Genomic DNA, 26,116 nt, shown 5'->3' with positions numbered 1-26,116 from the left:
GAAAGTGCAGATGTGACAGAAGTGGAGATGAACAACCCTCTGAGCTGTCAGAGCCCATCTGTGACAGACACACACACACACACACACACACACACACACAGCACAGTTAGAAGGAGTAGTGGGAGGTAATAAGAATGGAGATTAGACTTTCGATTACACTGCTTTCTTATTCTCCAGCCCTCCAACAGCTTTGACACAGAGCATCTGAGTAATTCGTCACTTCGCCTTCAGCGTTTACAAACAGAAACGACTTTGAACGCTCACTTCTGAGAGTGTGTCTGAGTTTCCAATCGGCAGCCGTAGCACTCAAAGGGGAATGTGTCGTCGCGTGTGCTTAGGAGGGAAAATTACATTAGTGTGTGTGTGGCTCATGCATATGCATATGGAACAAATGCATGGCGACATGAAATAAACAAAACAACAAGGAAGCTGTCAGCAGATAGCAGACAGGGTCACAGGAGACGGTGGCGATGGTGCATGCATGTGTGCACGCATGTACACACAAAGCAGGTCAGGACTAACAACAAGAAGTTAGTAGAATGACAAACTGCTGTCATCACATCACACACGTGCGAACGTGGGAGAAAGACAGAAAGATTCACAGCTTTGCTTTCCAAACAAATGCCAGAAATTTACAGCGAGTGGTGCCACAAGTTTTCACCGACATGTTTTCACTTAGAGATCTGTGAAGAAAGTGTGGCGAAGGAGGAGAAACTTGTTTAATGTTAAGTTCACTGCAGAAAAAAAGAAATGTTATCGTGATGTTTCCTGGAAAGAGCTACAGTGTGTAATGTGGCACTAAGTAATGGGAAAATACAGATGTTCTGTTTAATCATAATTCTTTTGTTACTGGAAACTTTAATTTCAATATGCGTGTATATTTTTTTGACTGTACACAGACCGCATATTTTGTGTGTGTCTTTTAGTCAGTGCACCTGTTGTACATTACAACTCTATATTTAATTAATTGGTAAAATTCTAGCAATCAATTCAACAATGCATCCACTTTCCCTATTATTAATACTAGAGGAAATAAGGGCCCATAAAATGAAGCATTAAAGTTCTGCATTTGTTTCAATGTTTTAAATACATATGTTTTAAATACAATGCTAATGTATTTGTACCTGTCAACAGTAGTTATGAAAATGTAGACTAAACTTCTGAGAACAAGTAGAGAATATGATGTATAGATAAACAGCTGGTTCTGATCAAGGCCATTTTTGGAGCCTGAGATGATTCCAAACTGTAAAAAGTAACTCAGTAAAAAAAACTAAATCAATCAATCTCAAAATATTTGTCCTTGTTTTTGAAAGTGCAGATATTACAACTGCTCAAAAACCATATGAGATGATATGAATTATCACCAAACTGTAAGACTTATAATACTTAAATGTAAGACTTTAATAAATAATAAATATATAAAGGTCATTTCACAGGTGCACTTGAAGTTTGCTGATGCTGGGGGCTTTATCATTGTATCTTTAAAGGTTGGAAGACAAGAATATAAAATAAAGGACATTTTAAAAAACGATATTCCATCACCTAAAGTACAGTATATTGAATGAGTGTAAGTATAAAAATATATTACACAAAAACAAAACAGCAACAAACTGAACACAAGGAATCACAAATACTATAAGCTGCATATAAAAGAGTCCCTACAGCTGCAAATGTCATAAAGATTATCAAACTATTGTCACAATCCTGTTATTTTGAATATATATATATGTTACGTTTGTGAAGCTTCAGAGTTTAAGATATTCAAGTAAACATATTGTTATAAGAAAAACTATAATTAAATGACACAGTGTCATACTGATGCTTATTAGTCTCATATATTTGTTTTATTCATCATTCGTGCCTCACTGAGCTTTAAATGTCTTGTATATTCTTTTACTTTCTGCTGTTGTAGAATATAAGAATGAGTTTTGAGACTCGCCTTTCTTCTTTCATCCTTTCTTCTTTTCTTTGAATAGTATGAAGGCAGAAAGAGAAAAGGGGGGAGGAAAAGAAAAGTTGCGCTGTGGAACTTGAGTTTGAGAATTAGCCACCGACACAAAATATCCAGAGGAAATGTTGACAGGGTGTCAAACAGCAGCAGCGTGCGTGTGTGTGTGTGTGTGTGCGTGATGTGTTGGGAGTGTGCCTCAGTCAGCAGGAACAACATATGTCTCCATTAAAAATAACAAAAGTCAATTACTATAACAGGTTAGATCTGCCAACACAGCAACACAAGTGAGAACAGGAATGTTTTACTTTAATATGTCAGTGTGTAGGACGGATTGAGCAAAGCAGGCATGGATCACAGAGCAGATACTGGATGTTCTGATGTAGAGAAAATACACCAATGTTGGCTGGATTTCTTAAAACTCTCATCTTTACATTGATTAATACTTTTTTCTGTCCATAATATCTCATGTTGTCCTTTTTTTTTGCTGAACTAGCAGTTTGGTGCAATGTGTGTAGTGTGCAAAATACTGTAGAACATTTACACACTGAGGATTGAGGGAGCAGTTTGGGGTTTAGTATCTTGCTTGGGGTCTCTTCCACATGTAGACACGAAGGATTGAAGATAAAACTCCCAATTCTACAATAATTCAACAGCCCCAGCAGCTCCCATCATGCATTTCTGTGTTTGTATTTGCATATTTTTACTTAAACTGTTTCTGTTTTTGTTACCTGCCTTGGGACTGTGGATGTAAATTAGCATTTTTGCTAACTCCAGCATGTTTACATCTTGTAATTAAACCGATGTTCATTATTGTGCTCTGTCGATATCAAATAGATAAATAAATAAGCTACATAACCAGATTCAATGGTTTAAAAAGCTAAAATGGAGACGATGGATGATATTTATATTATGTATGAGCAACAGTGTGGATGAAGCAGGATCAGTTTAGGTGGGTCATATTCAGATGTAAGTGGTAGTAAGTGGAGTAGTAGTGATTTTAGTTTTGGAAAGTTTTAAGATAAGCCAAATGGTGGGTTTCTACCTCACCAGCACTTTGTTTTATTTTTTCTATTTACTATTTTTCTCTGACTTTTATTTTACAAATGTGCAAATAAAGCAATAAAGCACAGACAGATGTTGTCCTGCTCACAGGCACCAGATTAGAAAATGCTCTTGTGTGTCATTCTGGAATCAAACTGTCAAAAGGACACAGCTTAGTGAAAACTTTGTGTGTTGCCGTAGTAACAAAGTGTTTATTTTCAACCTTTAATTTGTATGCCCCTGCTCTGATTTCATGAAAAATTAAATGAATAAAAAGAGAAATAAAACAAATAAAATAGAAAATTGGTCACACCATAAAAGAGAGAGGAATTAAACCATTTCACAAGCAAAATGAATAGGTGAAAAATCCATTCATAATGATAAATAGAGCTATGTACTCTACTGTAGTACTAATTCTACTTGTTCAACACAACATTATGTTTAAAGGAGTCACATAAAAAAAAAAAAACTAGAAATGGTCTGCTGTCAGGAGTCAAAGGGTCTGTTCCATTTTCACCTTTGTGTGTGTGTGTGTGTGTGTGTGTGTGTGTGTGTGTGTGTGTGTGTGTGTGTGTGTGTGTGTGTGTGTGTGTGTGTGTGTGTGTGTGTGTGTGTGTGTGTGTGTGTGTGTGTGTGTGTGTGTGTGTGTGTGTGTGTGTGTGTGTGTCTGCAGGCTGATCTCGCCTCAGGCACATCAAACTCCCAGCATGTAAGGATGGACTAACAGGCATCAAGCAGACACACACAAACAAACACGCACACACACACACACACACACACACACACACACACACACACACACACACACACACACACACATTATCATCACACTGCCCTATTTTGGTCTGATCCCAACCTTGAAACGACCCGCTCTCAACCCCCTGTCACGCTACAAGACTGGCAGCAGACCTCACACTGTGACGGAGAGAGAGCGAGACATAACTGAAGAAAAGAAACAAACGAGAGGGAAAGTTAATGAAAAAAGGAATGAAAGAGTGGTTTGGTAGAGGGAAGACATGAGGAGAAATATGAGGAAATAAGGGAAGAGGTGGAAAGGCAAGAGAGGAGAGGAAATAAGGTGACAGGAGATGAAGAAGAGGAGGAACAAGGAGAGAAGAAGAAGGGAAAATCAAAGGGTGAGAAACAAGCAGTAATGAAAGGAAAGGAAGGGAGGAAAGAAAAGGAGTTGGAAAGTGAGGAAGAGTGAGGAGAGGAGAAATGACAGGGCAGAGGGAGAAAATAAGAAGAAGAGGTGGACAGGGACACTGGAGAGGAGAAGAGATGGATGGGAAATTAAAAGGAGGAGGAGGGGAAGAAAGGAGGAATGACAAAAGAGGAGAGTGAAAGAAAGTGGGGAAAGACAGAGACAGGGGAGACAGGTGTAGAGCAAACAAGGAGAGGAAATGAAGAAGAATTGAAAGGAAGAAGGGAGATGGTAGAGAGGAGAAGGAGAGTTGAGGAGAAACAAGAAGAAAAGATGAAATGAGAGAAAATTAAAAGAAAAGGAGGCAGAGGAAGGAAAAAAAGAGGGAATAAAGAGATGAAACATAGAGGGAAAAGGGAAAAAAATCATTTTAAAAAAAGCTGAAATTGGAAGTATGCTTTTTAGTTTTTACGAGCAAGGGAAAACGGAATAAAAACAGAAAACAATAGACAAAGAAAGAGGAGAGGAAACAGAGGGATGAGGGAGAGGAGAAAAGAGAAGATGAGGGAAACAGGGATAAGGAGAGGAATTAAGGGTAGGGGAGTGAGGGAGAATGAGGAGATAAGAGGAAAGGAGAGAAATGGAAAGAAAAGGAAAAGGAGAAGAGAAGATGAGACAAAGAGGAAATTAGGAAAAGGGGGAAAAAAGAGGAAATGAAAATTTGAGAGGAAGCAATAGAAACAAATGAAACAAAAGAGAAAAGGGGAAGGAAAAAGCTTAAGAGAGAAGGAAAGTAGGAAAGGAAACAAGTAAAACCAAGAAAAAATATAAACAGACAAAAAAGAGCAAAGGAGGAAAAAATAAACAGAGGAGAGGAGGAAGAATATAAAGCAAACAAGAACAGAATATTCCCAAAAAGACAGAGAAACAAGGGAAAGATGAGTGAGAGATGAAAGAGAGAAGGGGAAAGGGGGAACGAAAGGGAAATAAAGGAAAGGAGAAAAGGGGGAAGAAGAGGAAGGATGGAAGGATCAGACTGCAGAGTTGATGAGTGTGTAAAGTTGATAAGACGCAGGTATCAGCTTCATCTGAGCGGAGAGAGAAACAGATAAGATCATCTATTCTCATCACATTTACACACACACACACACACACACACACACACACACACACTCACACTACCATGTGTCAATCATACAGTGCTTTTCTTTATTTTAGCCAATCAATATCAGTCAGATGAATAGAAATAGTATATCTTATCTTATTTGTTGTTCCATTTTTACCCTATATATTCTTATTTATAGCATCAACACAGAAGTCACAAACTTAATGTCCTTACTTGTACAATGACAATAAAGATGTTCTTATTCTATTACTATTATATTATTATACAATAAAGACTGTTACCAAATACCAATATGTGCCTAAGTGGCGTTTACATTATTTGCGGCATAAATATAAGTTAAAATGATTTTTCTCTCCTCCCTAAAGAGAAGCATTTAAACTGATGAGTGAGTGGTGTTCTCCTCTCCACCTCCTGTAGGATGAGGAGGCTGCCGGCTGTGTTTCCCTCCGTCTCTACACCATGACACTGCAGAAGTCTATAGGCCAAGAATAGCCGGAGGGTTTCAAGTGCAATATTACATTTTCATAATGAGAGCCAATGAGCTGTAAATCCCTGCTGACAGAGTTATGGAGCGAGAAGAGCTTATGGCGGCAATACTGAAACTATTAAACAGTCGCCTCCCTCCAACACAAGGTGTATATATATGTGTGTGTGTGTGTGTGTGTGTGTGTGTGTGGGTGTGTGTTGGTAAAATACTATATATTTAGATATATATGTGTGGGTGTGTGTGTGTGTGTGTGTGTGTGTGTGTGTGTGTGTGTGTGTGTGTGTGTGTGTGTGTGTGTGTGTGTGTGTGTGTGTGTGTGTGTGTGTGTTTACCAGTATTAACAAGAAACAGCTGCATGGGGCAACCCCCATCGTGACGCTTAGATTCCCCTGGTTTACAAGCAATGTTTTTCTTAATTAAGCAGGCTGTGTGTGTGTGTGTGTGTGTGTGTGTGTGTGTGTGCGTGTTTGTGTGTGTGTGCGCGTGTGTGTGTGTGTGTGAGTGTGTGTGTGTGTGTGTGTGTGTGTGTGTGTGTGAGTGAGAGAGAGAGATTGGGTGCCACCGGAGCTTTTCCTCTTTATAGACAAAGCAGCACATTTTAAGTTTTATAGGATTTATAGGATTATAAATCTTTAATAGTATTTTTTATTGTTTGATAGTTTATTCAGAGTGCTTTATGTATAAATAGTTTATTGTCCGTATCTACTGATTGTGGCGACTATAAAGCTATACAAATATATATAAATCTAGTCTTACATTGTAAAAAATATTTATCTTTATCTAACTTTTTATAATTATCTGGGTACAAAATACAACCACTCAAATATGACATTTATTCAAACAAAACTATTACAATGAAAACAGGCAAGACGGAAAATATCCAAACAAATATATAAAGTGAGGTGATGTCAAATCATCAGTCATTATTCTCCTCTGTTTTCATGTATTCTTAAGTTCCTTCTTTTATCATTTCTTTCTATTCATGAATGCATGGGCATGATTTCTAAAACCATCATTTAGTCAAAAGTGTCTGAGATTTGTAAATGTTGTGTAACTGTATCTCAGTCCGTGTATGCGTAATCAGATTTGTAAATGTAACGTTAAAGAATATAACAATGGAAAAAAGTGGAAAAGTAGAATATAAAAGTGTATAGAGATTTGTAAATGTGTAGAGAAATCTGTAAATGTGTACATAGATGTTTAAATGTATACATAGATCTGTAGATGCATACGTTTTGGATAATGGGGGCTCAGATATGCTTCTCAATTGGTTGATTTTTGCTCCACTTCTGCCCTTACAGAGATCAGCAGACGTGTGTGATGATTTGTCTGTAATTCAAGGTTTTCTTTGTCCTGAGTTGAGTCTCACAGGCTCACAGGCTCACGCTCCTTACTAAAGAACTTCCAAAGCAGGATGTTATGCAGCCTCAAAACTCCCTGCAATGCTTCCCACTGCTTTAACAACAAGCAGAAACAGACACACCTATGTCTCCATGAATTTCCATCTAAGTCCTTCCATCCTTCTTTATAATTGACTGGTCACTCTTCAGTACTGCTAATACTGCAACTGGATGACCTGTAATGTTTCACTGCACTTGCTAATTTATACTTGCTAATCTAAACACAGATTTGGGGATTATTTTATATTTTTACCAATTTAATTATGCACAAACAGACTGAGATGCAGTACAGTTACACAACTCTCAATAAAAAATGTGCAAATAATTTTGCTACAATAATATCACCATAGAACTGACACAATGTTCAGTAAACATGTATGATTCTTTACATCCAAAACTAATCATTTATTAGGGATTTAAATCCTTTTATTATTACAAAAAGTCATAAATAAATAACAGGCATTTGATTGAAATATGTCCAGATATGTCAAATCTTTTCCTAAACTACTGGAACGCCTTGTGTAATTCTGCCTTGTTTCCTTGAATTCCTTGAAACGGATAAAATACAACAGGGACAAAGTGGAATTATTTGATTGCACAAAAGTATTGCTGAAAGACTGAATAATGGTAATGTGATTTTTTTTATTGATCCTTGTCAGGAATTGTAATGTTGTCCCCTACAGGGATGTCTGAGCCTCTGTAGCTGGCAGGTGTTTAGTGTCTGGCTCAAGGACACTTCAGTGCATCACAGTTGGAGGATTCTTTTTACTGGAGGCGATGTTTTCAGAGCCTCACTTTTAGAAAAAGTCGAATAAATGTAGCTGCTAAAAACAAATTAATTGCAAAGAGACTCTCAGCTCTCACTGGTTTCACCTGCAGGAATCTGTGTGTGTGTGTGTGCGTGCGTGCGTGCGTGCGTGCGTGCGTGCGTGCGTGCGTGCGTGCGTGCGTGCGTGCGTGCGTGCGTGTGCGTGCGTGCGTGTGTGTGTGTGTGTGTGTGTGTACACCTCAGGCTAATGAGAAATTACAGATGATTTACAAAATGATTAATGTTGCAATCTCACCTCAAAATCCAAGGATCTGATGTGTGTTTGTCTAATACCTGTCACACACCCAAACACACACTTTTGATGACATTGCATTGACTTCAACACAGAGAGTGAAACTAAAATAAGGAACTCAATGATTTTGTCCAGAAACGGGTATGTTGTCCCCAATGAATTCAAGATTCATTCCAAGCAACGTAATCAGTTCACCTTAACAAGACCTTGTCCATGTTGCTTCACTCCACTTTATTACATCGCATGAAACACTATGTTGCTTTTATCCTCCGCTTTGATCAACTCTCCGGTGATCAAAGGATATTGAGGCTGGTTTCTATTTCCTGCACCAGTGTTGGAAAGATCCATAGCAAATTTTTGATCCTGTTAAAAGCTGGTTCAAAGTTAAAAAAATATCAATAAGCTTTTCAGTAATCAATACTGATGTTAAATACATTTTGACAATACATAAAAATGATATATACTGATACTAAAACTAATACTGCTGGTACAAATGCTTAAATGTAAAACTCTTTACTCTAAGGAAGCTTCACATTATTTTTGGAATTTCCAAGACACAAAAACTGGTATTTGTGGCACAAGTATTTAATTGATAAGGTATTTTCCTGTCACGTGCTGGCTGGGGACGCATCTTGACGCATTAGTGTCCACACTACAAAAGATTTGTGGTCAAATGCATCCCAGACCACTTTGACAAGTGGTTTGAGTTATCCAGCATCACAACTGGATAACTTGGCATAACTATCATAGCTTGATGATGTAGCAGACCAACATTCTTCGATATGAAGAAGAGGTTGGCTTCAATTTCACCAAAAGCAGGCACTGCACTCAAAACGATACTTCTTGTGATGTCATCAAAGATTGAATGGACTGTAATTGCAATATACTGTATTTTGTTCACAGTACTATACAGTAACTATAGTCATGTAATCTTCAGTTAAAGTAATTATGTCCGATCTTATGAGTATATGAGTGCTGAGAATTGGTTTCCCCATTGCATTTATGTTCATAGTCGATATTTACTGCATGCTATGAAAATGCCAAAGATTCTAGATACATCAGTGTGCAGTTGACAGTATTTTGTGTATGTTTTTTTGGGGTTTTTTTGTTTTTTGTGTAGGAGGGCCCTAGTTTCAGAAATTGTGTTTTAGCAATATTTTATTTAAACTCTAATACTAAGTGTTTTTCCACAATATCTAAAAAATAATTGACAGCAAAGGCATTTAAGCAAGGGAACAATAATGAAAGAACAAGAGAGATGTACAGAAAAATCAGACCACTTTATAAAGAGCTCCTTTTTAAGTACAGACTCCCCTACATTGCAAAAAAAGTACCAGTCCAGAAAGTTTTTCCTCCAGTCAGAAATGAAAGCATGTTTCATTTTATGATGAGAGTGAATGACTGAGCAGAGGAGAGGTCTCTGAGCTGAGCAAGGGTGTTGCAATACAAAAACCATTCGATCAGCAAAAACTAAAATTGTCCTATATGGGTGTTTGGGAGTACAAAACACAAAAAAGATAGATACATCTACTGTAATGCATGGCTGGGATTGTTTGAGAAAACCCCACAATAAAGAAAATGGCCATCTTTCTGCTTCCTTGACTATTTCTGTCATCTCAAGAGAGACAAATACGCACCTTGACACACAGCAAATGAAAAGTCATACAGGAACAACACTTCCTTGTTTCTCTCTGATAAACTTCTTACTCCTTCTTGTGGGGACTACAGAGCAGTGTGTGAAATGTGATGGATTCACACCGCAATCCATCTTGCCACACAGTGTTTCCACTATTTTACCGCCTCTCTAATTCCGTCCTCTCTGTCTCTCTTGGTGAGGATGGATGGCAAACATCCTGAAGTGACCCGCGCACCTTTACTTCGACTCAACTGATTGTCAAGTCTTGGCTAGCAAATGGATAGAGAGAAAGAGAGGGAGAAAGAAAGAAAGTACAAATGACAACATAGAAATTGGAGTAGGGTGGGCAGAAAGAGGGAAATGAGATGGCTGAGGAGGAGGAGGAGGAGGGGAAAAAAGTGATGGAGTACAATTGTGTTGCTGGCTCGTTTTCTGGCTACACAGGGAAAGCAAGGGATGCAGGATTGAGTGAGAAGGCCGGTAACACTTCATACAGATGCATACAAATGGCATCCTGCTGCAGACAGACTGCAGAGCATCACACATTTTTCCAGACAAAGAGATAGTTCCTCCACTGTGTGTTGTTACAAATGTCAAATGGCTGTGGTGAGAAGTGAGCACTTATCATTTCTTAGGGGAGGAGGTGATTCAAAATGTAAGAGTTATTTTTTGCATAATGGAGAACAGGGATCAAGCAAAGTTCAAGAAAAGTGTGTCTGACTTGTTCACTGTAAACATTTTACAACTTGGCGGAAACAATAAAAACTCATGTTACAACAAAATATGTCAGGTGGTTTTATGTTCTCTCAAGAATTTGACCTAAAATTAAGCAGGGTTAGGGTTAGGGTTAGGGTTAGGGTTAGGTTATTTGAAAGAAACAGAACAGTTAAACTGATTTGAAATAAGAAGAAAATATAACTGAAGATCATCTCTTGGAGTTCTCATGGCTGGATCTACCATGGGCAAGTGCCCAGGGGCCTCAAGCTGAAAGGGACCCTCAAAGATGAGGGAAAACAAATGTGTGATTTATTAGTTTTTTTGTCAGGCTCCACAGAAATACGACTCAAGGCTTGACCCATTCTCTTCATCTTGATAATTATCGTCGCTGTCGGAAACCTAGTACGTCCAAAACTAAATGTGGAGTTAAAAAGTTTCCACCCGATAGCAAGCAGCGTTATCCAATTAGAATAAAATTAAAGTTGTTTCCAAACAAGATGCAACAAAATTAAGTCTCATGATTGACTGTTTTATTTGTCAGTTTGATGGCTGAGCAAGTGATGATTGGTTAGCAGGCTACAATGCACTGTGGGTAGGTTGTATCAACTGAAATATGTTTATCCAGTGTAAAAAGGACAGCATTGGTGGTAACCAAAAGGTTGGAACATAGATTATTTATGTAGTTCTCCTACATGAAAAGACCATTTAAAAAAGTGAAAGTAAAAAAAATCAGTTAAATAGTTCAGAATGTGAACTTGGTATATTTAAAATTCAACCTGATTTTTAAAATATTATTTTCACCTGGATTTTTGCCCTATTCATTTTTTAATCCAATTTTCACCTTGTTTTAATCCAAATGAATTCACAGATTTTATATGTATTTATTTGTTTGAAAAATGAAAGCATAAAATTATAAGCCACAAGCATCTGGTTCTTACTCTTCTCACTAAGCTGTTTGATTAACTATATCTAAAATTCTTTGCACTGACTACATTATATAATTTTGTGAAAAGTTAACTTTGTTCCTATAAGTGATGTAAGCAAGCGTACAAGAGATGTAAGTATCTTGGGTTTTAGTTCCATTTATTCAGTGATATTTTCAGAGCAGGGACAAAACATTAATTCAATCAGTCTGACAACTGTTCAAGATTACATTGTTCCAAGCTTGTGATGTTCACAATGACTGCTTGGCCTTTGATACATTAACTGCTTTTTCCCGCTCAGACTGACAGAGGGTCAGCTAAAATAAATGCCAAGGTCTCGTTGCACTAAATGCCAATCTATGTTTGGCTTTCACACACCCAGAAGGACCATTAACCTCTATTCATCTGCTGATTGGACGCAATGGTCAAGTCAGACCTGATCAATAAAACTTTTTTTCCCTTCCTACCAGCCTTGGCAGAAACCTTCAATGTATTGATGATTTCAGCTGCTGTCTTAGGCTGGCTGAGTTATCTGTGGGTGTTTCAGGTGGAAAGAAAGACTGTACTGTAGAGACTCTTAAAGTTCCTGTCAAGAATAATATCAGTGCACAACAGCTCAAAAACTCCCACTGGTCGAAATAATGAGGCAATAAGAAATGAATATTGTTTGTCAGGATTTATGTTTTCCATCACAATATAGAGTGTGTAGAGTCTTGTTATAATTGTTATTTATAAGTCCTGATAAGTTCTTATAAGCTTTTTTAGTACTGCATTTATTGGCCAACTGGGAAGGGAAAGCTGTCAAGAGAACCTGCAGACAATTTGATGTAAATCAGAGGTTTCTAGACCCTGCAAACTTATTTAATTGTCTGGTAGCCTATTAAATATTCTGGTCTGTGGACCGTAGTGTGGGGAGTCCTGGTTTACATCAACTTGTCTGCAACCAGGGTCTCTTGATAGATTTTTCAGTGAAGAAAAAGGACCACTAGCACCCCCACTATACATTTACGAGTTTAGTAGGCTATCACTGACCAATCTTGATCGACTTGAATCTGTTCAGTCACAAACAAGAATTCTTGTGCTAGTCGTTGTGCTATAGCTGTAAGTTCATTCTTATTCATACAGAATTTGTATATGTATACGTATATTTGTATATTCCCATTTCTCTATCCCCTTGTTTCCTGTTAGCCTCTCTGCCATTAACTGTCCAAATAAAGGCAAAAAAGACCAAAAGTAATATTAAAAAACATGTCTGCAGGGGATCTTTAAGGTTTCAAGTTCAGGTCTGATGTTTGCTCTCAGTTGCACAATGCTTTTATTTATTGATGGTCAAGTCAAGTTAATTTAGTGTATATAGCCAAAATGAGAATGTTGGCTCAATGTGAACAACACATATAATACCTTCTTCTTTAGACTGCCATATCAGGCAAGGAGGAACTACACAACAATTATTTACCAAGAAAAACTAAATCAAATCAATTCTATAGATATACTAGAGGTTACGGCAGTATACTTGGTATACTCAATGTGCAGACCTCCCCAACTAGACAACCCTAATGCACACTAACGCAATATGTTGAAATTGAGTTGTGTTTTTCCTGCTGTCCCTTTCTTCTCTTGCCCAAGTCAGTTTTACACTTTTAAAAAACAGTTGGTTTGGCCTGCTTTTGGGTTTTTAATTAGGATTTTAAATCGGTCACACATCAAAGTTCTTTAAAAGTCCTTCATTTGGCTGCCTCTCTTTCTCTCTCGCTCCCTCTGAAACTGGCAGACATTGTTATTATCCCTCATAGTGCTCTTCATCATGACTTGCATCAAAGACGCACTGAGACAGCAGTAAAACCTTTTCCACGGTTTAGTTTAGCAGGGGAAAGAAGGAAAGAGGAGGAGAAGAGGAAGAATGAGAAGAGTGAGGACAGATAAGGGAGAGAAGGAGAGAATAGGACAGTGTGTGGGAGAAGCAGAAGAGGAGGAGGAGGGGTATGAGAGAGAGGAAGGTGAAGAGGGGTGGATGGGGAAGGAGGGAGATAAGCGCCAACAGAAAAGAGGACCCTGACTTTTGATGTGCTTTAATAGAACATCTCACAACAATGACTGGAAGAAATACAGTACAAAACTTAGTGCATTCCCTGTGCAATATGACTGGAATGTTAAATTATAAAAAGATTGTATCATCTTACAATAATTGTAGTATTTTTAGGGTGGATTGGAGAGTATTTGATCTTATTTATAATTAAAAACAAACAGGTTAGATAGGCTAAATTGAAAATACAGGCCTCAAAGTACAACCTCCAGCAAAGTACAACCAATGCAACAAAACTGAGTACACCTTTGACCACTGAAACAACATGAGTACACCTGTGACTTCCAATTAAGACTACCTGCCTGAACAAGGTTATAAAAGAACCTGTGAACAGAGCACCTTTCTTAATTTTGAGCCGGGTTGTGACTAATGCAACATGGTTCAACATGTATGGCATTTAATTGGTCTCAAAACCTGCACACATAAAAACAGGTGTATACACGTGACATGAGCACACAGAACAGTATCCATGAGCGGAAAAAAAACCATCCTCATCCTCATCCTCATCTTCACCAACCAAGCAACCTCCTCCTCAGGGAGCATTTCTGCTCCACATGCACAGTGTGATCCTGACAGCATGGGGCTGTGATGACCGCAAGCTCAACCCTCTTTTGATTAGTCACTTTGAATACTGACCTTAACCTTTGACCTTTGGTTTGGTTTGATCACAGATACAGTCAAAGACAGGCAGCTGCCCAAGAGAACAAAGGGAAACATAAATAATGATATTTAGCCTAATTCTCTGGTTTTTTTTATTACTGTCAACACAAAGTGTTAGGGTTACACTATGTAGCAAAAGCCTTAATGCTGTTTAATCCCATTTTCAGATTTGTGAAACCTCTATTTTGTTTATGAAAAGGGTGATTTCATTAATATTTCCATATCCAAACCACATAAAACCAGGTGTAATTTAAAAGCCACTATACTAAGACCTGTCAAATATGAATTAGATTACCAAGGAGACTCAAGAGAGTCATTCAAACAGCTTCAGGTTTGTTAAACTTTGAAACCATGGAAATGATATGACTATTTTTTCCCCCCATGCAGACTACATTTGACAGATTTATATAAGACAAGGAGTCACTGTATTTCAAATGGTAAAAAATAACTTTTCTACCTTTGCTTGAGAGAGAGGAACTCTACATGACCATAACCAATTAAATGTAGAGATACAGAAATCACACTGTGAACTTCTAGCCACAAGATCAGCAAAATTGCCCCTTTTTGTGTTTTCACAAATAGAACAAATGTGTTAGATTTGTGCACACATAGGTGGGAACTGGTGCTTCAGTGATGGCAGACCTTGTGAAGTACAGTAAAGAGTAGCTGAGAACAATCATCAATGAAGAATGACGGAACATCTCTCCACAGATTTGTTCAGGTATCATCCCTGCCCGGGAGGATCCAACCTGTCATCAGAAACAAAGATGGGCATAACAAATATTTAAAAATTAAAGAATGGTGTCTCACTAATGAAGGCTGTGCTGTTGCAGTTTGTTCTTAAATATGGACCTTTTTATTATAGTTTAATTAGTCAAACATTTCTGTTTCTGTGCTAGTCTCTTATTTTAATTAAGTGGCTTAATTCCTCTTGGGTTTTGTATAACAACAAACAAAAAAAAGTATTAAATAGACAGGATTTGTAATTACTTGTAAAACATTTTAGTGATATTGACCATTGGTGCAAGTAGAAAAACACAAAGAGCTCAGCAAACACATACACACAACCACACACATGTTTGTCTGTATATCCTTTTGAGGAACCTAACCTTATCCATCACAACTAAATTCCCCAACCCTAACCCTAAACCAAATTCTAACCTTAACCTAAGTCTTAACCCTCAAACTGCTCTTCACAAATGTCCTCACAGCACAGAAATGTCCTCACTACGCTGGGTTTCGACTGAAATTGGTTCTCTCAAAGATACAAAGATATGCTAGCACACACACAACTCACACACACACCCACAGGGCCACAGCTGACATTAAAACTAATACAGTCAGACCCTTTTCTCCCATCATACAGACTGAATTTTGCAGCTGCCAAACATCCACAGATGTTACAGCAGCTGTGTTTCCATCTGAGTATTTTTATGCATAGTGGGACACATCAGATAACAAACACTGAACAGGAACATGAACAGAAAAGCACATTAATACTAATTCATTCAGCCCACGTTTTTACTTGTTTATCATAAAAACAATAGATGATGGAGACTTGTTGAGTGATGACTGGATGATGAGTAACATGTGTGAAATATCTGTCCATTGTGATCTTTCATAAATGTTGCCATGGTTTTGTAGCCACATGTTGGCGCATTAACATTTTGCCAAGAGAAGCTTTTATGAAACCTCAATAAGATCTTTTTTCCTCATTAAAACACTCACAAATGTATACGTCATCACCATATCTGACCTTTTTTTCCAAATTCTATAAACCATTTGCTTCTTGAATGCTGAATATATTTATGTTTTTGTTATGATTTATTTTTCAGGCTTTTGAACAGGCGGAAAAACAACAATCTATCCTTATGCTGCCAGAAAACTTAATTCAGGCACCATTACCTTACCTTAAAACATATTTACTTTGCAACCTTGTAGAATATAAATTTAATTTCTCAGAGACAAGGCTGTGAAATAACATTAAGAAAAGGTCAATTCTGCTAGGAATCAATGCTAATGTATGCCAGTTTGACTAGCTAGCTTCCTCTTTCCAAAACTTAAAAACATGATGGATCCTCCAAAATGCTGAATGTTGTAAAGTGACCGTTTTAAATGCAAGATGTGGACTTGAGATGTATTGTATAAGACACAATGTTCATAGAATAAGAAGTTATCTAGTGAGTCATGCACCACAGTTGGAATATGTATCCTAGCAACACCTGCTGTTAGTTGCTAGCCACAATTGCAATTCTAGGACCATTTTTTTAGCCTCATTTAAGTCATTTGCTGAGTCTCAAATCACATACGCTCCCTACTTCTGTTAGTACTCTTCTGTGTAGTACACTGTGTACACCAGTAGTCTCCAACCCTGCTCCTGGAGAGCTACTGCCCTGCATGTTTTAGGTATCTCCTCACTCTAACACACCTGATTCTAATAATCAACTCGTTATCAAGCCCTTTGACGAGCCTCAGCTGCTTGATAACGAGTTAGAGTGAGGAGATACCTAAAACATGCAGGGCAGTAGCTCTCCAGGAGCAGGGTTGGAGACCACTGGTGTACACTATGTACTAGTGCAATGCGCAAATGTCGACGAGTTAGTGTTGTCTCGAATCAAACACAGCTGTCGCACACTTACCGGAAATTACGATTAGCTAGTTAGCAAGCTAGTGTTAATAGGCTAATGGTAGCAAGCCTTCCATTACATAGCCAAAATGGCGGCCATTGAGGGTGAGAAGTGTCCATAGTTCCACACTCAACTTTTTGACTGTTTTGAGTGCACTCTTAGTACACTGCATTTTTCCATACTTCGCAACGTGAACTCACTTATGCACTCAACATATTAAGTGACTGTATTCCAGCAAGACGCAAAGTTAGAAACCCGCTAGTGGTGGACATGTGCTAAAAGGCACCCATATTCCTAGCTAGAATTAATCAAGAATCCATAAACTCCAAATGAAGGCTTATGTTGCGGCTCAAGTTTCCTGGATGATTAAGCAGGCACTTGTTCACTTATACTGCACCAAGTTAGCTCAAGTTATAAAGCAGGGATTTAAGATCCTTTAAATCAATAAACCCAACACAGTCATAAGTAGCCTATCAATTGCTGTCATAGATTCATATTTTTTCCAGATGCCCCCCCAACACTGACTTACTTTCTTTCCTTTAAGCTAAATTATGAACACTTTTTTAAAAAAAATCAAAGTTTACACTGATATTTTTTAGATTATTAGCTAAACAGTTTACTGCAGCAAGAGCCAGAAATTCACTTCACTCACTGCATTCCACCTGACAAAAAATATTAATTTCATATTCAAACTTATTAAAAATACATTAAAACATACTTGTCATCTGATTCACAACATGGTTATGGGTCATTCCAGAATTGGAGGACATTTTCTGCCCCCCCCCCCCCCCCCCCCCCATGAAATTTCAAATAATCCATGCACAAAATACTAAAACATGCACTTGTGATGTAAATTATAGTTGTCTTGGGACAAAATGTAAATATAGCTGAGGTAAAAGTGGTTTTAAAATATTATTTAAAATACCTAATAGCTCTCGAGCATACCTTAAAAAGCTCTTGTCCCTCCCTTTTGATGACCAACCAAATATTATGTCTTATGCCTTTACTATTTTTAAGTTTGTCCATTGACAGATCCAGGTTGTGGTCCTTTTGATATGTTCACTTTTTTGTCCGAGCCATCCTGTTTTTCCTTCATGAAGAAAGATATATTAAATATATATTAAAACAACATTACTGTGATCCTGAGTATTTATTTTAATTATGTCTTGATCTACAATCAAAAGTAATGTGTCCTTTCAACCCTGTTACTTTGAGCAACCCTGTTATTCTAGTTTCAACCCTGTTACCATATCATTTTTATCAAAATAATCTTTAATGACTTTTTTCAGCTGACAAAGATTTAACCTATTAACCTAGCAAATATTTAAAAATAAATGTTGAAATTAGTAAAATAACATGGGTGACAAATGAAAAGTTGGGTAAGATAGATTTCAAAAGTTGCTTAAATTGCTATATGTCAACAATTATCTGGAATTAAATTAGTATTCAAATAAAATTTTACTTTCTTTACTTAATCGTAAATGATTTATTCAACAATATTTTTGAAATATATGTTTTTCAGGTGCCTGAGTATCTGTAACAGGGTTGCGCCAAACACAGCACATAACAAATAAAATATATATATGAAAATATCTCATAAAATATCTCATAAAAAGTGTACAGTTGATGGTTGAGCTGGACGAATCAAATTATATGATGGTTTATTACTTGTTTTTCTTGAACACATAACAAAAAATAACAAAATAAAAGGGTCAGTTTTTCAAAAATGTTAATGCCTAAATTGTCCTCCAATTCTGGAATGACCCTTATATTTTATTTCAGAGCAAAAAGTAAATATCGTCTGGCATGAAAGGCTATCTGTACCAGCACTGCCACAGAGCCTGACAGTAAAGTTGAACCAGGGAAACAAGGAGGAAATAGAAAAGAAAGTTCTAAAATAAGTTGAAGGTTCTATACAAAGAAAAGAAGAGAGGAGGTCGACAAGTACAGAGGAAAAGATGAAGGGATATGTTTATGGATTACTGTACTGTCAGCAGGACACCTCCCACCACATTTGACCATCCTCTTTCTTCTCTCCTCTTCTCCTCTGACCATGAAAGCTATCATGAAAGATGTGACAGCGATCTGAATTAAGCATTTTATCTGCCGCTCTGTAAATTGAGCCTTCAGCCTCCAATATCAAACATTCTTTGGGGAGACACAGTGAGTCTCTAATTGGTTCAGCCGGCTGTTATCTATGTACAGTAAAACAGCCTCAGTTCAATCCTGCACCACTCAGTGGGAGGTGAGATCTCTATCTATCCCCTTCATTCACAGCTTAATTCAATTGGAGGGCAATTATCGACCGCCCCGAGGCTTCAAGATCCTCGTCGGTTTCTGTTCCCATCAGGGAGCCTCGCTGTGTAGGATCCCCCTTGACTGCACTGGGTGATGTCTGTATTGATGTGCTGTGTGTAAAACACCAGAACGGGCAGCAGCAAACAGGCAAGATTCAAAAGATTGTGAAGCTTTTAGTTTACAGACAGCTGAGGTTGTTCAACAACATGTGATTCTCAGAAACAAACTTTTGTCTTTGTTGGTGCAGGGACATTGAACTAACTTCTGATGGCTTGTTTTATTCTTACACATTTATCGTCCAACTGCAATAAAATAGTCTTTTTCGTCAACTACACTTCGTCTAAATTTCTGATCTGTAATTTACTTGTGTATTTTTATATTATTTTAGTTTGATCTTATTTTCTTTTAAGATTTTGATAAAATACCATTTTGTCATCCACTTACGAGTCCTTATATCAATGCAGCAAATCGAATCTTGGATAAAGCAACAACATGAGGTTCAATCATGGGTTAAGCTGATGATCACACTGAGCCTGACAGACTATGAACACCAAGCCACATTAGCTTTCCTGCTAAAATCTCCTTGTTATCTAGCTTAAACACAACATATCTAACATAATATATCTTCATCGAACATAAACACAGAACATTGTCCTGCACCATAGTTTGTTAAATGAAATAGAAACTAGAAATAGAACATTGAATTGGTTTGAGGAGGTGAACCAAACTCTAGACTTGGTAATGGCCTCTGTACAGTTTTAACCAAGATGGTTCCAAAATAAACAAACTTCAACCCAGTAAATAACATAATAATTTATATTTAGATGGCCAGCTGCAGAAATCATCTTGTAAAAATGACATTTTGATTCAAATTGCAAATAAACTAAGAACTAAGGCAGATGAGGAATGAAAGAGAATAAAAAAATAAAAGCTAAACTCAGAGCTGATGTCATTGTAAGCTCTTTGGTTTTGATATTGGATAACAAGCCAATGCTAGACTGAGACTGAGAACTGCTAATGCACTATTTATTTAGTGAAGGAGCCTCTTAAGCACTTTCTGTTCATTAATGTACTCTATTGATTATCAGCCTCTATGCTTTATGCAGAAGGCACTACACACTCTTAGGTTTTCTATTTTTGATTCTGCAAAATAACACCTTTTTATGTGAATTATGTAGCTGAGACACTGAAACTAAAATAATTCTCTTTTCTTAATTATGAAAGCACTCATAAAACCACAAGTTTTACCAACCACATTCATCAACGAGCACGTTTTAATGCAGCCCACACGCTATTAATATACAGAAGGTTTGCAGTTAAGGAAAAAGCTGTTTTGTTGCTGTCAGATCCTTATTAACAGGAATAATCCTCTTACCACACAACACAGGGGGAAAATAGCAATAGCGTCTTAACGTACGGTAAAAGGTATTTCAGAGCACACAGGCTCACAGGCAATCATACGCTGATCATGTATACAATTTCCTATTTGTTATTGTTATGTTTATCTCAAATAGTTGCATATTGTAGAATTTCATTCTGGGTTATGGAAATGTTTATTCTCGGCATGTAAACTGCAGCTGATAAAGTATTGGTACAAGCCTGTGGAGCAAAGAGAAATAAGACTGTGTACTGATGAGTACTGTCTTCAGTCCATTTGTATTAGAACATTGTGTGCTGTGTTGGCTTTGTACTCCAATACATTAGATTTGAAATGAAAGTATGCTGACTATGTTTAAATGCCGAGTCTTAGTTTTAATTTAAGGTCGTTGATATCCTCTAGCCTGTGGCCCACAAATCATCCCTGGTGATGCTCTGCCAGTCCTGCACTGATGGGTCTTCACTTCTTGTTTATTTCAAGACTTTTTAGCACTCCGTCTGGTGTTCAAGATGTGAAACACATGATCAGCTGGATAGAAGTCGGGTGTTTGACTTGAACAATTAAGAACGTTACATTGTTAGGCCATAACACAATTTCCTTATCTGGCAACAGATGCTGCAACCATGTCTGGGGGAGTGTGTCTGTTTGTCTGTGTTCAGCTCTGCCTCTGAATGAACTAAGAAGTCACCAGAGACTCTTTGTTATTTCCTTCCAGTCTCTGCCCTGTCGTCTGTGTATGTTTATAAAGTAGATTCAAAAAGCTCCAGGATATGTGTGAATTTTCCACTCAAGTTTTCAACTTGTGTCTTCTCTCAAGTTTGTGTGTCAATGCCAGAGTCGGCAAGGAGAATGAAATAAATGCAACATGCAAACATGATCACAATGACAACATTCTAATGCAAATAAGCTGTAGTGTTTACCATGTTCACAATCATGACCTACAGCTGTGGCTGATGGCAATGTCATTATTTCTGCTGATATCTGGTCATAAATAAAACTACTGGACAAATGGCCTGGTGTGATAATGGCTCTAGATGTAAAAGTTAGGACATCACCAATATGATTACTATTAATCATGAGAGGGACATAATTGTCTACCAAATTTAATTGCAGTCAATCCAATAACCATGAGGTTATTTCATTAAGAACCAAAAGTGTCAACCTCATGGTGGCGTTGAAGGGTCTTATCAAAGTCATTGGGATTCATCATCATCTGGGAACTGATCTCCTTCCAGTAGTTGTTTAATTAAGATATTGTTTTGTCTGGACCAAATTGGTGGATCAACCTATAATAGAAAAACCAACACTGCCATTCCTGGAGCCATGCTGGAAGCAGGACTATCCTACACTGTTCATCAATATGAACATGGACACCCTCAAACATCCTTAAAGCTGAAAATCAGCAGTTTAACCTCCATTGACATAGTTCCATCTCAAGTATGATATGCCAGGATCAAGTAAAACAATTTCAAGAATGTGTCAAAGTCCTAATATTAGCAGACTACACTGTATGCAGAGGCTCACTATGGAATTTAAGCAGCTGTTAGCAGGATTCTGTATCGGCAACGGTTTACCTTTGGGCCCTGGCAATATCTAAACCTAAAATATGCAACAGACGACTCATCAGCTATCATATCTAGGAAAAGCAAAAGAGTTGTTCCCATTTCACTCTGAATGCAATGGTTCCTTCTTCTTTCAGCTGTCAACTATCGCTAAAATTTTCAAAAGGTAAACTTCTCTTCTCAGCTCAGATCAATTTACTTTCGACCAACTGCTGAGCCGACAAAACTTTCCCTCTCTAAACAGTTGACGCCTCTCTGCTCTCCTGCTCCTCTCTTACTTTCTTTCTCTCTCTCTCTCTCTCTCTCTCTCTCTCTCTCTCTCTCTCTCTCTCTTACACAAACACACACTTGCATTTTCACAGCATTTTGTCTCCGGAGCAGAGCAATAGTGAAGCTCAACTCCCATGACAATTGCGAAATATGTACATGAAAGCATCAAATCTGTCTCACACGCATAAAGGAGGGGCGCTCTGTGCACAGCGGCTACGATCCCAGACACTCAGTTTTCAGCCAATAAACCAAATTAGAATTGATTAACACCCTCGCACACAAACACAACAAGCACTTGTGAGGAGCTGTAATGACGCTGCATTCGAAATCACCAACAGCAAATAAGATAACTGCCACAGTGCTAATGTTTGCTGAAACACAAGCTGTCTGCTCTGTTTGCAGGACAGAAAAACCCATGACAAGCAACTCTGCAGTGAGAAACAGTACTGAAAAAAGGCAAGACCTCCTGAATGTGGACGGTATTGAGACACTAAATGATAGATCTTCAAAGCATTGGGGTTCTTTTCAAAAGGAACCAATTGAACACCCACAAGCAGCGAAAACAAGATAGCGAGATCAAGAAGTATGCCTTACTTTGAGTATTCTTCATTATCTCTGTCACAGCGAGAGTCCTTGTGTTTCTCCCAGTCCTTGCCATGTTTACACGTGGTCAGCAGGATAATATCTTCCCCATTGTGGACATGATACAGAGCATTCCTCGTCTCTGAACCAATGCCAGTTAAGTACCGCTTCCCTTTGAAAACCAGCAGGTACTTCCTGGAAGGCGGTGCATTTTTGAGCGTCAGATAACCTATGCCCCCTCCTTTTAGCGGGTGTTCCTTGGAGAACAGGGGGATGGAAATATCAAAGTTGGGTCTGAAGTTGACCACATCAGCACTGGCTTTGGCCAGCATTGCCTGGCCCACCTCAAAGCCCAGATCCTCTGTGTAGTCCGGCCAGGTGCCAGAGTAGAGGTTAAATATGAGGTGGTTCCTGCCATCGTTCCACGTTGGCAGGCTCTGGATGCGAGCCCTCACGTTTTGAACGTACTGAGCTGAGAGCTGGTCCCTGTCCAAGGTGTCCACTGCTAGAATGAACAGACAGGCCCTCGATGGGTCTGTGGTGTGGAAGCGAGACTCCTCGATGGACGACAGGATCTTTTGGTAGGTCTCGGATATCTCGTCGCCTCTCTGTGGAGGGTAGATGTAAACCCTGAAGCCCGACTGGCAGCGTGCAAAGTCAAAGCAGGTTTCCATGCGGCAGCGCTTGTTCTTATAGATGTTGTCGCGGATCGCCCGCCGTTCACGGGGCGATGTGTGCTGGTGATGGAGCTGAGGGCTGTCCTCCTGCAAGGACAGACAATACACTGTTAGCACAACTCAGAATATAACAGACATTCTTCTATAACATTCCTGTTAAAGAATCCATCAATTTCTTTTGCATTCTTTGGTATAACATATCACAGTTTAGAGCTGTGTAAATGTACAGATGACACATGACAGGTTTCAGCATGGCGAGGGTTTTTAAAACTTATACCCACGTCATGTGTAATATTGACTTAGGTTATATTCCTCTGTTGTTTATCTGAGCTAGAGACTAACAATGACTGTCTTAGATTTTTGTAAAGCAGTGTTCCTCAACCATCTTGTCTTATGACCCTTTAAAGTGAAATAATGTCCACTTTCAACCCCTTATCACAGGTTGCAGATATTTGTGCTTATGTTTAGACAGCATTGCCTGAAAAGAAATCATGAGGCACAGCAGCAGTACCAAAAAAGTGGGTTCTGGCAAAAGATTTAACCTGGCTCATCATCATCTGCTGCACTGGTCAATTAAATATGGGGCTGTTTACCTTGCAATCATCATAATGAAGGACACAATGATTACCACTCGAACAACTTTCCAGAGTTGTACAATCCTTCCTCTTTTGGTATCTCGTAAGCCTTCCAACTCATGGATGTATTTCCTGAATCATATTTAATTTCTCACCAACCATGAACCCCCTCGTGAATTTTCTTTTTTTTAAAGCAAGAATGTTTTTAGTTGAGATGTGAGTAGAAAAACCTCAAAGCGTATTGCTCCCCTCCTCAAATTGTTCAATTTGATAATTTTTAGAGGTCTGAAGATGTAGTATTTAATGTTTAATTGTCTTGTGTCGCTTGTAAGTCGCTTTGGATAAAAGCATCTGACGAGTGACAAAAAAGGAACGTGTTTCACAGTACAAAACAATCATTAGAAAAACGTTAGGAAATAAAGCCTGATTTGTGCAGCAGACCCCTATTCCTATTAGTTTAATCACCTTATTTATCTCACAACCTCCCATATCTTGCTATGCCTTGGGAGGTCTCAACCCCAAGATTGGAAACCACTGTCCCAAAGCTTTAAAACCAGCCACAAACTCATTACTCATCTTTAATACACTTTAAAACATGTAGGGACTGATTTGCTTGAGTTTATACATTTACAGTGACACTCTGAATGGGGCCCAAAATGAATACTTTAATTAAAAAGATAGTTTTCTGATAATACTTTCATACTTTTACTTAATAACATTTTGAATAGATAACTTTTACCTGTAAGGGAGTATTCTTACAGGATATTGTATAAGGGGAAAATCTAAGGGGAAATCTGGGCGAATGCCTCAGGCTCCACAGAATTACGACACAGGGCATGAACCATTCTTTTGATGTAGATAGTTATCGTCACTGTTGGAAACCTGTCTGTCCAAAATTAAGTTACAACGTTTCCTATATTATCAACTAATCGAGTAAGCATGAGCTTCAGTGCCCAGGGGCCCCTGGAGGTACTAATCCAACCTTGTGTGGTACAATTAAAAAAGATGAGAGATCAGGGTTTCAAAATCATTCAATCACCTTTTGTATCCCTGAGCATTAAAATCCAATTTTATAAAAGTGTCTTATCCTGTATCTACCTCCTGCTCTCCCCCCTCCAGGTACGGCTCCAGCAGCTGGGTCGACTCTGGCCAGTGTCTGGGCTGTCTGGACGGGCTTCTCTGGGGCAGGGGCTCAGGCCTCGGATAGTACACCTCCTGGCTCTGGCGATAGAACTGGTACTCCTGCTGGTGGTACTGATGATACTGGGGGTACTGGGGGAACTGGTGATATTGGTACGACTGCTGCTGGAACTCCCCGATTTGCAGACCCCACAGATAGACGAGGAAGAGAAGACCGGCCCCCACAGACACGAGCAGGTACCGCTTCTTGGCCTGCATGTGTGCTGTGGGGGGGACGAAAAGGAGGGAGTTGGTGAGTTTGGGAAGGGAAGGTGAGGAGGAGAACAAGGGAGGGAGAGGATGGGGATGGGGATGGGGAGGAGGTGCAACAACAAGAGGAGAAGGAGGAAAGGCGGGAAAGAGGTAGAGAATGATAGAGAGGGAAAAGATGATAGAGGAAAAGATGGAGGAGGGAAAGAGGAGGCGCGAAGGGATGATCAAAGGTTGAAGAGGGGGAATACAAACGAAAAGGAGGAAAGGAGAGGGGGCAGAGAAAGAAGGAGGTACTGGGAAAGGATGAGGAGAGGGGGTGCAGGGAGGTAGACCCAGGTCAGCTAGACCCACAGTGCAGCCTCTTTACCCACAGCTCGGCATTTTGGGATTTGGAGTCACTATAAAAAATAAAAAAAGAAAGACATGTACACATAAATCAAGTCACCAATAATTACTCAAACAAATCTAAAGCTGCAAGGATTAGTCGATTTATCAGTTGATAAGCAGCAAATTAATCAGAAATTAT

The 26,116-nt window shown here is 38.6% G+C and overlaps 1 protein-coding gene across 1 annotated transcript in view; it reads right to left on the bottom strand.

Annotated features, from left to right (window-relative positions):
* The window catches only part of LOC133997938 (exostosin-1), a 289,281-nt gene extending 263,685 nt beyond the window's left edge, over nt 1–25,596 (bottom strand). The window contains exons 1-2 of the mRNA XM_062437675.1: nt 25,297–25,596; nt 22,959–23,710 (exon numbers count right to left, since the gene is read on the bottom strand). Of these exons, the coding sequence (XP_062293659.1) occupies nt 22,959–23,710; nt 25,297–25,596 (1,052 nt within the window). The remainder of the gene's footprint in view (nt 1–22,958; nt 23,711–25,296) is intronic.
* Nucleotides 25,597–26,116: the final 520 nt, after the last annotated feature.

The sequence above is a fragment of the Scomber scombrus genome, chromosome 17, assembly GCF_963691925.1.
Source record: "Scomber scombrus chromosome 17, fScoSco1.1, whole genome shotgun sequence".
NCBI lineage: Eukaryota > Metazoa > Chordata > Actinopteri > Scombriformes > Scombridae > Scomber > Scomber scombrus.
This window is presented reverse-complemented; position numbering and strand designations above follow the sequence as displayed.